The 15,041-nt window shown below is 44.7% G+C and overlaps 1 protein-coding gene across 1 annotated transcript; it reads left to right on the forward strand.

Moving 5' to 3' along the window:
* The first annotated feature begins 5,747 nt into the window (after nt 1–5,747).
* Nucleotides 5,748–9,973, forward strand: HSPB6 (heat shock protein family B (small) member 6). Its single transcript, XM_063312022.1, has 3 exons — nt 5,748–6,028; nt 8,207–8,329; nt 9,443–9,973. The coding sequence occupies exons 1-3, from the start codon at nt 5,834–5,836 to the stop codon at nt 9,632–9,634; spliced, it is 510 nt and encodes a 169-aa protein (XP_063168092.1). The 5' UTR covers nt 5,748–5,833; the 3' UTR covers nt 9,635–9,973.
* Nucleotides 9,974–15,041: the final 5,068 nt, after the last annotated feature.

A 15,041-nucleotide genomic window follows, 5' to 3' on the forward strand; every position in this document is an offset into this window, starting at 1 on the left:
AAATAAAAAGTGAGCTGCTCCCAAACCATAAAACCAGCACCAGACATCAAGACTGAAACATTTGGAAGGAAAGGCCTTGAGAAAATTCTGCCTGCCCTCGAAAAAAGTCGTAAAATAGGGTTTCATTACAAACAAACCTCTCCAGGATGTCTTTTCACTGGAGAGGGTGCCATTCGTTAATGCAGTTTTCCTGCCACAGGATCTGTCCCTGAGGGTTGCAACCACATTTCCTGTACTCAGAACACATTTCTTACAATTAGTTAGATGCAATGGCTGTTTGCACAATATGGACACTTCGGTTGATGTTAATTTTGGTCAGGTTTTGTGTGGCTTAGGGTAATAGATGAACCCAGATTGTTTGGCTCAGTGCTTTGGGTGAGCCCAGAAAAGGATTCCACAACCAGGCTAGGTGTGTTGTGTGAATGTTATGATTTTATGAACTCACGTTATGAACTCACTTCCCACTGATTATTGGCTCAAGCTGAAGGATTCTGACTTATTTCTCTCCAGCTAGTAAATTGTCCATCATCAAGAGGCTGCAGTCTGTGGGCTGAGGAACAGGAACAGGTTGTCACTACAGGGACTCAGGAGAGCAGATTTGATCCTCCCTCCAGCAACAGAATGAATGGAAATCACTTATTTTATGGGAGAATGGCTATATCCTAAGAAATCATAAAGGTGATTTGAGATGGTAAGATCTAGAGGTATTGGGGGCATCCTTAAAGAAAATCCCAGGACTAAAAGTGTTTTTAAACCATGATTGATGGTGCCCATTATGGTATGCAAACTTTATAACCATGGCTTAACCAAATCACAGCTTTTGATTGTGAATTCAGCCTCAGACAGGCTGTATTTGTGCAACATGCTGAGCCACTGTCTGCATGTTGCAATGGTTCATTCAATGAACCACTATCAGTTGGGTCACTGACTCATAAGCATGGGTAGCAGCAGAAACTTCCTGCTTTTGTCAACCCAAAGAAAGTGTCATGCCACAAGCTCCACCCTTTGGGGCATGTGTTGACATCACATTGCACATGGAAAAGGGGTCAGGATTGCTTTGTAACAGCACAACAGCACTTTTGTCATTCAACCTCCCCTTGATACCCCAACCCATAGATACCATTGACCATAAATCCTGGTTTATAAACTACAGTGGGTGGATTTACAGGAACCTCATATCAGCTTAGCGTGTCATGTCAATGCAGCTTCACACAAACCCAACAGTTCCATCTTTTGTCTTGAGATGGTTCTCCCACAGCTTCCTATAATACCTCCTCCTGAATCCTCCAGCCTCTAGTGCAGCAGTTCTTAACCTGATTGACCCAATTACCCCTTTTCCCAGTTACAAATAATGTCATTACCTCCCCCACAAAAAGAAAAGAAACAGACTCTGTTGTTTTATAAGAGTCTCAGCAGCAATAGCCCCATGCTGAATCCTCAACTCACATACAAGCGATTACAAATTGCTCCGTTACCCCCAGGATATGTCCAAATGACCCCTTTGGGGGTAACCATCTCCAGTTTAAGAACCACTGCTCCAGTGGAAAGGTGAGCAGCCAAACCTTAGAGCAGTGTTTCTCACCCTTGGCCACTTTAAGATGTGTGGACTTCAACTCCCAGAATTCCCCAGCCAGTCACTGGTTTAGTCTATAGTGCTGACATTTTCCAGTGGTCTCCCACCCAAGTATTAGCAAAGCCCAGTCCTGCTTAGCTTCCAAGCCCAGTCAGGATCAGCCATGTGCCGCTACTACCTGTGGATGCAGTTCCTAATTAGTCCCCAGGTAGAACAGGAGTAAAATTTGGTCTGTATCTCAAGGGAAAGAGATGGACACAGGTGGCAGATTAGAGAAGACAGGGAAGTATTCAAAGCTTATCTCCCCAAGGAAATCAGTAGCTCAAACTTTCTTCACTGTAGGTAGTGAGATTAACTGAGAAAGCAGTGGGGAAGGAAGCAATGAGTGGCCATGCTCAGAGGAACTGGGATCTTCTGGATGAACAAGATCTTTATTAGGAAAGAGAAGGAAAGAGGTTGGGAATGGTCAACATTTTGCTAGACATGGGCAGCTTCTACAAGTGTTCTGAAATAAGGCTAATGAAACCTTGGGGTTTTACTCCAAGTAAGCACATCCAGACATTAGCCTTATGGTACATGTAGGAGACCACTGAGAACAGATTAGCTACTCCTTCATTTGGGGATTCATATTCCAATTTTTCCAGTACAGTAATGTTCATAACCCCCTTCCCCAACCTGACCATCCTCTCCAATCTCCCAGCCAGCATGATCTTTGCTGGAATTCTGAGAATTGAAGTCCACATCTGGAGAGCACCCAGGTTGGAGAACGCTGCTTTACAACAGTGGGGAACCAACATAATTGCTCAATCCCAGGTTTGGGTAGATGGGGAATTTAGGAGGAGAATGGCTTGTCAAAGTGTGAGCTTTTGGTTCTTCTTCACCATCATCATACTTGCTTTCTACCTCCTTGAAATGTCAGCTTAAGTAGAGAACCTGAACACCCTTGCAGTTCTTTATAGGGGGTGTTTCAGACAATTACAGATAATTTCTCGGAAAGACCAATCTGATATGTGTGTTGGAAAATTAAAGAGGCAGGAAACAGAAGTTGGCCTAAGGAAGAACAACCAAGGCGTATCTTGACAAACCAGTGAAGCTTCAATTTTGCATCAGGAAAGCTGAGATGCCTCTGTAAGAGCATAGGGAGGATCTTTCAGAAGAGGATCAAAGTCCTATCCTGGCTAGGATTCTGATTCTAACCAAAAACCTTTCTGGCAAGCCCATAAGCTAGGCACGAGCCTAACATACTTATTTATATTGTATTTTATATTTGTAATTTTTTTTACAGCATCTTAATTGTTTATTATAGTTTTAATTTTATTGTAAACCACCCAGAGTCCCTCTTTTGAGGGAGATGGGCGGCAGCAAAATTTGAATAATAACAGTGCTCTCCTATTTGCATTCCCAGCAAATGGTACTGAGTGTGTTTGCCCACAATGCTAAGCCATAAACCATGGTTTACAAAGGCTAACCAAAGAGACTGGCTGGATTCATGCAACATATTCAATCCTAAACCCAGATTAACAAAACATAGCACATGGCACAAATCCAGCCACTGAGTTTGCAGGACACACTTATCCATAGTTAACAATGGTTTACTGAGTTAACCCAATTGCCTGGTTTTGCCATAGACACAGCAATGTAAACTAAGCAATTATGTGGTTGCTAAGAGTCAACACCAATTTGATGGCACATAATCAGTGTTGTGTGAACCTAACCACACAGTCTCAGAGGCTGGCTTTATACATCCCTGAGCTGAGTTACATTCCTTTGGATTTAAAGAAATAGAATTAAATTTTTCAGCAGGAGTTTGGATGGGGGCTTGGCATGATTCAGAATCTCAAAATATACTTGCCTTCATTCAACCTGCTTAAGTTAGCTGCTGAGTTAACCCATTTAATTTACTAATACACTAAAGTATGAAATTAACCCATTGGCTCAGGCCAGCATAACATGCTAAGCTATCACCAAAAAGTAGTTAAATAACATTTACATTAATCAAGCTTGACACATTACATTAATGCTGCTACTAGGTCTATTCTTGGACTGGTTAATCATTGTATGAACATAGGTGATAAATTAACATGCAAGAGCCAGCTCTGCAGAATGCAGGGTTCCATGAAAACTATATGGCAAACACACTTACATGTGTGCAGTAACCCCCCCCCCCGCCCCATTCTTCTCCCAGGTCGCCCCTGGCATGCCCTGTTTTCTGATGCTACCTCCAAAAGAGTCCACATCACCACCACCAACACAGAAACTGAAGTAGCTAATTGTGTTGGGTGTGAGATCTCTTTGATCAAGCAAAAGACGTGCAGGCAAATATCTTCCTTTGCCAGTAGAACACACTTTGTGTAGTTTGGGCTTTATCACAACTGAGAACAATTCTTCTTATCTTGGTCATCCAGCCCTACCACCCACAATCATGGGTCATACTGGCTGGGGCAAGGGGAATTGTAGTCTAACGCATCTGGAAAACATCAAGTTGGGGAGGTGAGCATACTCCAAGAGACCCTTCTGGCCAGTGTTTCTCAACCTCGGTAGCTTGAAGATGTGTGGACTTCAATTCCCAGAGTTCCCCAGCCAGCATGGGCCTTATTATTACTATCATTAAAAAGTAGTCCTCTGCTTCCTAAAATAAATTAAAAACCTGTTTAAAGCCAAGTCTTTCTGTGTTGACCTTGTTTCTTAAAATGGTTGTCGGAGTGGATCAATGTGTTACTCAGTTACGGAAAGCCCATTTTTTTGTCTTGAATATGTTGCTTCTGTTTATTCCTTTTTGGTTTAGTGGTCTGTGTTGCCATACAAAGCTTAATCTGTAAAGCGATTCATAAATAAAAACTGAATGAAAAGGAAAACACCTCCCATCCCAGAATAATTTGCTACACAACTTTGACCTTTCTGTATTAAAGGCACTGGTTGGGTACACATAACATGCTTGACCTGGTCATGTCACAGACCCACTGTATTAGGACATGCTAAACTTGGTTAATGTTAACCTTGATTAGTTTGGGTGTGGATTGGTATGCTGCATGAACCAAGACCTTCGAGCTAGTTTATTTATGTATTAAATTTATAATTTAGATATGTGACTCTGGGTGGCGCACACAGTTAAAATAACCAAAACCAAACAATCAAAACAATTTAAAAACTAAAATGCAATTAAAAGGTATAAAAAGAACAAAAAACGGGGAAAGGTGCATTCCAAAACTGAGCAATGGTACCACTTTGCAGGCTTGTACAGTACTTCCATGGGCTCCCCAGAGCTGATGACAAAATCAGATTTTAAGCGCCTCCCGGAAGGTCAGTCAGGCTGGGGCCAATCTCATCTGGTGGGGGGAATGATGTCCCACAGGGCAGGTGCCAGGGCAGAAGAGCTTCTCCTCCTGGGGCCCGCCAGATGACGCTCCTCAGCCTGATTATGTAGTCCCAAGAAACGTGTTAGGATAGGCATGTTGCACAGCTAGCCAACTGCAGATTGTCTCTTGCCTTCCGCAATGCTCTTTAAGAAAAGCTGTTTTAAAGATGTGATGAAATCACGAGGCCAAGGCTGGGCCAAGCCGTCCCTTGACTGATCCACCTGCCGAAGATCAGTCTACAGCCGTAGATCAAGTTACGGCGACCAGATTTGTGTGGCAACACCCCGGATCGCCACTAGAGGGCACTCCAACCACCCGCTGCTCTCTCGTGGCCGACCCGCCTTCGCAGTCCTGAAACGGCCGCCTTAGCGGTAACCGCGCTTCCATTCAAAATCTGTCTGCAAGGGCTGGTGCTCGATCGTTTCCGCGGGTGCTTATTTCGCATTCCTCCCCGTGCATACATGAACGTCTGAAACCGGCCTGGAAAAGAAGAATGACCCCGTTTTCTAAGCCCAAGTCCAGACGTCCGCAAGTAGCCCACTTTCATAGATTACGACCAGGTCTTAAATTTCCACGTGCGGTCAGACTACAGACTACTCTCGCACCAAGCCAGAAGTAAGTAAGTAAATAAGGCAAAACTGGATCTCCTGCCCTTCTGCACCCAACTTCGTTTTTGCACGGACACGTCCCTGCCCCGCTGCTTTCAGACGACCGGTTCTCCCGCGGGCGGGCGCGGATTAACTCCGCCGAAGAGACGGAATCCTTCTAGCGAGTTCCAGACCGGGGTGGGCGGATCCGCGGCGGGTATAAAAAGCGCTGCCCGGCCGGGCGCGCCGTCTGCGTCTCGCGGTGCAGTCAAGGCTTGCTAGGTCAGTAGAGCTCGGCCGCTGCTCCCTCCTGCGTCATGGACATCGCCATCCACCACCCCTGGTTCCGCCGGACCTTGGCCTTCCCCTCGCTCTTCCCGCCTCGCCTTTTCGACCAGCGGTTCGGAGAAGGGCTGATGGAGAGCGACCTGATGTCGGCCACCCTTTGCCCTTACTACGCGCGCTTTCCCGGCCTGCAGATGCCGAGCGTTCCGGACTCGGGGCTGTCGGAGGTAGGCGGCGCCGAGGCAGCCTTACGGCCCCTCCGTTCGGGGCTGGGAGGGTCTTGGGGGATCGCCTGCAGGCTGGGCGCGAGGAGGGAGTCCCTGCGTCAGATCCCGGCCAGCCGCGGGGTGGTTCAGAGACGCCTCCGGTCCTGGACTCGCGTGCTGAGGCGCGCCGTGAGGACGGGGCTGCGCGCGTCTCGCGGAAAAAGGCGAGAAAGTGGCGGTACGGAGGAGTGAAAGTGAGCGTGAAGGCAGGGAAAAGTGCCAAGCGGGACGGGAGAGATGCTGCCTATTATGGTAACATTCTTTCCCCTGCCCAGCTGAAAGGACAATGCCAGCCGAGTTGCCCTCCAGGCCAAAGGGCTGGCATACAGGAGCCCTGAAGGCATAGAAGAAACACTATCCTGTTGGATGGCTGCCTACCCTTGCCTTAGCTCCCTTCTTGAAAGCTGGGGAGAACAGAGGAAGCTGTTCCTTGGTCAGATTGCAGCCTGGTTTGTGAAGTCAACAAGGAGCCAATTTGGCTCTTGTTAGGTAAAACCATCTATGGTGGCTTGCAAACCGTTGGTTAAGGTTTATGGATTGCATGGACTTAGCCAGCTCCGGTTTCTTCTGTAAGCCGTGGCTTAGTGCAGTGTGCAAATTCACCTGTTTAATTCACAGTGCCTTACTTTGGACCAGAAGGTGTTCCTGCTAACTATTATCTTTTCCGAAAATCCAACCCTGGAGAGCCTTTAGCATGCAAAGCATCTATTCTTCCCCTGGAGTATGACCTCTTCCCCTCTTCCCATCACTGAACATGAAGATTAGGGCAGTGAGGAGATAGTTGGTTTAGTTTCAAAGCAGCTAATCCAGACTTTTAAAGCTAGAAAGTAGCCTGAGGAAGCCAACCAAATAACTTTGTTACTTGCTTTCCCCGGATGAATTGGCATGTTTCATTTCCATGCCTTGCTAGCACCCCTTGGTAGAGCTTGCCATTCAGACTCTCTGCTTCAGGATACAGAACGGTGCAAACAGAAGAAAAGAAAGCTGGGTAGTCTAAGACAAGAAAGAATAGGGTTAGAAGTTTACTAGGTAACGGCACAGAAGCTTCAACTCTAAATAAACTATAAAATTACTCAAGAGCTCTCAGGAGCTGGCTGTGTTTTCCATCGTCTCTAAGGTTTGGGGTACTGCAAAGGCAATGTATTTGGCTTGTTGAAAAAGAGCCCCCAATTTGTTGAGCACAGCCCCGCACACTTATGCAACAGTCTCATTATGTAACATTAAAAACTGCTGAGAATGAGTTGCAATTGTGCAGTTTTAGGCAAGTTTGTATCTGTTTGGTCAACTCTGTTAAAATGGCCCTTAGTGATTCTCCCCCCGCACCCCCTTTCTAATTTAAATCATTTATGCTCTGTGCTTCAGCTGGGACAGCTCCCAGAGTGACTGATCAAAATAAAGCACTTTCTGCCTATAGACTTACAGGCTAGAAAAGTAAAAAGGGGTGGGGAACAGGAGAATGCAAATAATGGGGTGCCACCATTTATGCAGGTCTTTTGGTGAACAGAGCTGTGGAACAAGAGCTCTGGAACCCCATTTGTAAATCATTCTCTAACTTCAAATGCCTGACATTTAACATCTGGATTGCATCAAGAGAGGCCAGGCATTGGACCAATAGTGTTTTTTTTTTCCCAATGGATGGTAGTTGCCTAGCAACTTGGGCAGTCCTCCCTCCCTACATAGCCTAGTGGTTGGTTTCTGATTGGCTGTGGTAGAAGCATGGATGCCCTGCAGCTAATGCATGCTTGCAATCTGTGGGCCTACCAGTTACTTGCAGGCTCATGTTTTACTGTCTGTCCTAATGCTGGGTTTCTTTGAGGGTGATGGAAGAAAACCTCCTTCATTCTGCCTGCTAGCTGGGGATGATAAGAGGTGTTCAGAGATGAGTTTATGGGAGCCTGACCTCAAACAACCTGTCCTGGTAGCCTTCGGGTGCTAAGAGTCCCGAATTATAAATATGGAAAATTGGGGTGGAGGGGTAGACCTAAAGCTGCTTCTGGTTGTGATTAAATGATGGGTGGAATTTGTTTCCAGTGGAAATGGCTAAAACCAATACAATGGTGTTGGGCTTGTCTGCTGCTCTCAGCTAGATTCAGAAATGGCAGTAGGTTCTGATCTGCTTTTCCCCCTCCCGTTTTCCAGATGAAGCTGGACAAGGATAAGTTCTCTGTCTTGCTGGATGTCAAGCATTTTTCACCAGAGGAGTTAAATGTGAAGGTGGTAGGCGACTACATTGAAGTACACGCCAAACATGAGGAGCGTCCGGTATGTAGCTTTTGTGATCTTCTGCTGTTTTGCATTCTGAAAAAATGAGTAGGGTGCAGTGGGTGAAAGCAGCATATTTTAAAGCTGCATTTTAAAATCTGTTCTTAACTTGGAACTCAAATTGAATGTGCGTTCCTCAGCTCTCTCCCCCTGACCCAAAATGTCTTTAGGATCAGATATAAAAAGGTTGATCTTGCACCAAGTGCTGAACCCTAACCTTGGGTTAATAAGCTACAGTTTATGTATCCCTATAATGCTCTGTGTGCAAACACTTAGGCCCTGTATTATGACTTAATGTGATGTCTTGGTTCTTCCAATATGCTGAACCACAGATTATCTTATTTTAGCCTCGGCTAGCGTGCATTGTGTTAACCTGGGCCTTAATGTACTAATTGCCTAAAATCATTCATCAAACACAGAAGGGGCATTCAAATGCTTCTGAGCTTTAGCTGTTGAGAGTTCTAGCAATGGGAGGTTGGATGGTCTAACCCACCTGGTAGGCCCCATACTTAAACAGAGAGCATTTTCTTGCTATGATGCTATGGGTAGTGACAAAGTACGCATACAGCTGGGGTACCACCTGGTTCTGGGTAACAGTTGGTGGCTTTTGACACCAGTGGAATATTTAGAATCTGGGGAGCCTCTTCTGGATGCTTTCACAAAATGTCACCTATGCATTGTTTGTAGATTTGCAAAATGCCTTCGTGGGCATGGCCTTTCACAAAATGCCCATTTCCTTAAAGGAAAGTAACAAGCTTGCTCTTTTTCAATCAGCTTCTCACTTGTTTCCTCCCATGCCATCCCACCCAGGGCAGGTGGGCCCGCTTCTGAACAGAACTCCACAATGTTACCAGTGCTGTTTTTAATTTCTGATGATGCCTAGGGAGTGTATGAGGGACCTTGTAAGACCTGAGCGAATAACCTTTCCTTTGTTGCCTGAGCATACCCTGCTATTTTTTTTTTTTTTTTAAGATGCTTTAATTTGAAAAGGCGGGGCAGGAAAGGATCTGGTGGTTGCAAACTCTGCAGGTGCACTGAAGGATGCCCTGAAGCATCAGGCCACCACCTCCCTCTGTAGCCATTAATTTGTTTTGTCTGTCTCTGCTCTTACAGGATGAACATGGCTACATCTCCCGTGAATTCCACCGTCGCTACATGATCCCCAAGGGGGTTGATCCAGCAGCTCTCAACTCCGCCTTGTCTCCAGATGGGGTGCTCTCCATCACTGCCCCTACTAAAGCCCCCGCATTGGAACGGAACATTCCCATTAGTCGCCAAGAGAAGCCGGCTGTCACTGGAAAATAAGAGGGAAGCAGCTTGGCCCAGCATCCTTCATATGTTTTTCCCCATTAGATACCAGCATTGTGAGCTTGCTTGTAGGTACAAGGTTGTTCACTCTTAAGCCTTTAAGGAAGTGGCATTCCTTTCTGACCCTCCTAATTCCTGCTGGGATGCTGACAGCAAAGACTCGGTTGTCTTAAAATTTCAGTCCATATCCTGGAGAAGAGAGGGCCATTTTTTTTCTTCCTCTGGCTAGGAGTATCTCTTCCTTTGCAGGCTTACTCTGTACCACTCTTCATGTTGAACTTATTTCCTTGTATAAATGCATGTTTGCAATAAAGTGCTTTTTGCTTAAAAGCCAAATGTTGCCTGATGGATACTTGTTAATAAACATGAAGCTTTCACCGTATCTTTGGTGGACTGGAGTTGACCCAACTGCCCCATGAAGCTTGAAGTGAAGGAGCTGTGGGATGTGAATGTGGTTGGAAAGCTGAATGTTTGATGTTCTAGAAGTGTCTGGGATATTACAGAGAAAGTAGCTTTTCAGAGGGGTATGTACTTGCTGCTAGAATTTGACCTGTGTGATGAATCAGCCCTACGCTAAATTAGTTGTGCTTGGATCTCATTGAAGTTGGTGTGAGATATTAACCGTGTTGCTATGCAGTTTGTCTGGATCTAACCTGATTGCCAATAAAAGTCTCTTGGGATAATTTCAGGGACATGTGTGCACATGCAGACATAAAAGAAAAGCCTTCTGTGGAGTACAGTATGGAAGTGGCTTGCCTTCTGGAATTTTTTTCAACTTCCAGTCTACCCTACAGCCCTGAAATTTCCTTGTGTTCTCTCACCAAAGCACTTTGCAAGCCTGACCACTGCTTAGCTTTTGGAAATAGAAAAACTGACTTGGTTACATATGATTACTTACTGATAATTGTACCATTCTATAGCAAAAAGGCTACATTACATTGCAACAATTCTTGACTGACTGAAACAGGGTCATGTTAAAGCTGAATAGGACTAACAGCTTTTGGGGAAGTTGTTTAGCATGCTGTCATTCTATTTGCTATTCAAATGTCTAACCTGAGGCTCTAATTGTAGAGTAAATTATCATACAGATTTCATTTCTCTCCACAATTTTTCTGCTAAATAATGATTGCCCAATATCTGTGAAAGGACATTGAATATGTTACCTAAGGGACCGTCTCATCCCCATCACATCAACCCGTCCCACCCGGTCATGCAGAGAGGGCATGCCACGGACCCCATCTGCAAGAGAATTCCAGCTGGAGGGGTCCAGGAGGCAGGCCTTCTCTGCAGCAGCCCCCGCCCTTTGGAACATCCTTCCCCCGGAAGTGAGGTTGGCCTCCTTACTTCTGGACTTCAGGAAACGGCTGAAGACCTGGTTTTGTCACCATGCCTGAAGTGGGGAGAGGAAGAGCCACTCTTGAGGCTGGTTGGTTCCCTAGTCTTGCCAGGACCAGTTCCGGTCCCCTTTGGGGGGAATTAGATCTGCCATCACTTGGATTGTATTATATTTTATATGTATATTTATTGATATTATTCTGATTTTATTGTATTTTATACTGTTTTATTGTGAACCGCCCAGGGTCCCCCGAGTGGGGGAGATGGGCGGTAATAAAAATATGATAAATAAAAATATAAACAGCACATAGAAATAGAGGAACTCCTGTTTGAGCTGCCTATATTGATTGATGGTTGATATTCCATCAGGTTGGTGTTGACTCTTAGCAACCACATAATTTTTTTCCGGGAAGATCTGTCCCTAACCTGGTCCTTCAGGTATTCCAGTGATGCACCCATTGCTGCTGCAATTGAGTCCACCCACTTTGCTGCTGAGCATCCTTTTCTTTTTCCTTCCTCCTTTTCCAGCAGCATAGACTTCTACAGAGAGCTAGGTCATCACATAATGTATCCAAAGTATGATTACTTGAGCCTGATCATTTGTGCGTTGAACAAGAACTTTGGGTTTTGTTTGATGATCCATTTGTTTTCTGGCTGTCCATGGTATTCTCAGGAGTCTTCTCCAACTCCAGAGTTCAAAAGTGTCAATACTCTTCCTTGCTTGCTTCAAAGTCCAACTTTCGCCTCCATAAAATGTCACGGAAAAAAAAAATTCCTTGGACTGTTCTCACCTTTGTACACAACACGGCATCTGAGTATCTTTTCCAAGGCCTTCCTTGCTACTCTACTCTACCATACTTAGTCTACTCAAGTGCTAGCCTGCGGTGTATTTCCTGACCGCTGGTTCCATTATCGTACATCAGTGTTTCTCAAGCTCAGCTGGCTGGGGAATTCTGGAAGTTGAAGTCCACGCATCTTCAAGCCACCAAGGTTGAGAAACACTGATACAGATAGATGGTCCTAAAAGTCAGAGGCTATCAACTACTTCAATATCTAAGGTGGCTTGATATACCTGTTGTCATTAGCTTGGTCTTGATATTTAATCTCAGTCCCATTTTTTCCCCTGCGCTCCTTGATTTTTATTACAAGAGCTTGCATATCATTTGCATTTTCAGCTATCATGCCCATATTGGAAAGTTGGGGTGGATAAAACCTGTTCTTTGCCAAAACAGATCGCATTTGTAATTAATGGGTATAGAAACGCAAAACAAAATCCTGTGAATGATAAACTAGAAATTCACATAAAGCGGTTCCTTGCTATTGAAATGAAGGAGAAGAAGAAGAAATAAGTTATGGGCCGGTCTGCAGAAAGGGGGCGGGGGCAGGGGGTGTAGACAACACAGCCCTTTATTGATAATATTGTAATTCCTAGCTCCTACATTGAAAGAAAAATATGTTTTTAGTTAACAAAGTAGAGAATAAAAGATACTTTTGAACTCAGCCAAGGAGAATGTTGCAGCTAGGTGGACACAAATCATACAGCCAGACACACAATGCCTATGAAAGGAATTATTCTTTGAAGCTGTTGGTACTTGCCCATATTAAGTTGAATGAGGAAATCAAAAAAGCTAGTCTCCACCCAGAAGAAGGGGTAGAGGTGGCTTTTACTTCCATTCTTTTGTGAATATATCTGCAAATGGGGTGGTGGTGATGATTCAAGACAAATTAGGTATGGTAAATCCAATGGAAATTTACCAAAGTTATTGTAGACATTTGGCTAAATGTGAAAGCACACATTTTCAAGATGCAACCCTGGGGCTGCAAATGTTGGGTTGGTGCCACATAGCTTACCAGTTGCCTTTTGCAAAGACTGAACATGCAATCTGGCATATCGTTTACCTGGGAATTAGCTGTACTGTCCTCTTTACATTTGGTGTTGCCCTAAATGTGACTTCCCCCCCCTTACAACTATCACTATTTGGCTTTTGGTGTATAGGTACAACACTGGTCTATAAGGAACATCTTAAACCATACCACCACCTCGGGTGTGGGGGGGAATTACTTTTTAAACATTTTAAAGCTGCTTTGAAAAGGCTGTAAGCGGCCTTTTGAAACTAAGGACTTCAAACCCTTTTAGCAGATACTTCCTAGGAAGCTCTTTGCATGCACTGAAAGTTTAGAAAAATGGGCAATGAAAAAAATGCTTTGAACTCCATAATGAAGGCCAGGGGTCACATGTTGGGGTCAGGTAGATTATAATCAGGTCAGGTGGTTTATGGTTCAGCATACTGGGAAACTTCCCCACCCCACCGTGTCAGGCTAGCATTAAGCTTGGGCGTTCAATGTCATATGAATGCAGCTGCTTAGCATAAGGGTTAGAATACAACCAAAGTGTGCCTTTTCAGCCCTACCATCTCCAAGTTCATGCATCATGCTAAGCCATATATGTTTTAGCTTTGCATATTATTAGCCACTGGGATTGTAAACCATGTTTTATGGCTTACCCACCTGTGATTTGCTGTTATATTAGTAATTCAACCATGGTAGAATACAATGTTCAAACGCAGCCACAATTGAAAGCTGATGTCAGGGAAGGGTTTTAGATGTTGGCTTTTCACCCTGTACCTTAGGGAACAACTGAAGAGCAACTGAGTCATGTGTGTGATTGATGTGCCAGCTGCACAGGATCATCTTAAATCAGGCTGGTCCTAAGGGCTGAAGTATATGCCATCTTAACAATGATTCTCCTCCTGAAATTCATCCCAGAATGGTTAGAAAACTTGTCTAAGTAGCAGTCCTCAACAACCTCAAAGAATTGGTGTGGGGTGCTGGAGCATTGCTTAGCTCAGCATGTGGGAACAAAGTCAATCCGAGATACTTGCTGGGTCATGGTGATTCCTGGCTCCCAGCCTAGCTGCAAAGAGTAAATTGAGAACGCTCTCCGGAACCTATCATGAGCTTTGTGGAGGAAGATAGAGGAATACATGTTTGCATAATACGCTATAGATAGACCTACATCAAGTTGCTTCCTTGACTCTTTTGTGTTAGCTCCTAGCTAGCCAAGATTGGGTTGCAGGCTTAGGGTCCGAACAGCTCCTATTCAGTTTGGCTAAAGTTGGCTGCAACAGATTTTCCCCAACCCTCTAAGCCAGGGGGTACTTCCCTTGCTTTTGCCCTTCTGAGTCACACCAACCCAGCCACTGTGGTTGTAAACCAGGGTTTAACATAGCTTTCCCCGCACTGCACTCTCCAGATATATCCAGGTTTGCAACTCCTGGAATTCTCCAAGAATATCTGGAGAGCACCAGATTAGGGAAGGGTGCTTTAGCATACTGCACAAGCCCAGGATGGCTTATAATAGGTAAATCCAACCTACATAAGGCAAAATGGTTAGAAGTTAGGAGAAATGGGTTTCTTTCTTTTCTTCCCAGTGAAACCAGAGGTACTCGGCTAATCTAGCCTTCATCTTTCTCCTTTGAGAATACTACAAATAGCACATCATCAAGATGCACTGTGGGAAGCATCAAACTGGGTAGCAAGTTCTAACCGTTCCCAACATGGGAGAACTTTGTCTCCGCTAGAGAGGACTGTGGTGCTACAAGAAATCCCAGTTCACATTTTGATAGCTCCAGAAAGACTCTTGACTGCAAGGTAGAGTCAGCTGCTGCTATGCATCATCTGGTTAATTAATGTATTCCAATGCAAAGCTAATTTACATGGATAATTTATTCTAATGTGGGGCTAATTTACAAGATTGATTTATTACACTGAAACCTCAACAGCGAAGGAGAGGAAAAGCATGGATGTCATACACCATTCCCTTGAGGAACCCCTACTTCCTCAAAAATGCTAATATTGAACTTGGATCTATATTGGGTGAGGTCCAAGCTACACAGTTGACCAGAAGAAGTAGCCATCTTTTTACAACCATGTCTGCATAATACATTTCCCTATGGTTAGCTGTGGTTAGCCTAATTAACACAATTTTCTAGGACTGTACAACTCGCTGATCCATAAACTAACCATATGAGCTGTTTTTGCACAATGTTACCTGGCTGAAGTCTGGTCG

Source organism: Candoia aspera, chromosome 10, assembly GCF_035149785.1.
Source record: "Candoia aspera isolate rCanAsp1 chromosome 10, rCanAsp1.hap2, whole genome shotgun sequence".
NCBI lineage: Eukaryota > Metazoa > Chordata > Lepidosauria > Squamata > Boidae > Candoia > Candoia aspera.

Bases quoted from the DNA above. Each gene is read 5' to 3' on its own strand.
- HSPB6 (XM_063312022.1), top strand. From the start codon at position 5,834: ATGGACATCGCCATCCACCACCCCTGGTTCCGCCGGACCTTGGCCTTC. The intron at 6,029-8,206 runs GTAGGCGGCGCC...CCCGTTTTCCAG, and splicing joins CGGACTCGGGGCTGTCGGAG to ATGAAGCTGGACAAGGATAA. The intron at 8,330-9,442 runs GTATGTAGCTTT...CTGCTCTTACAG, and splicing joins CCAAACATGAGGAGCGTCCG to GATGAACATGGCTACATCTC.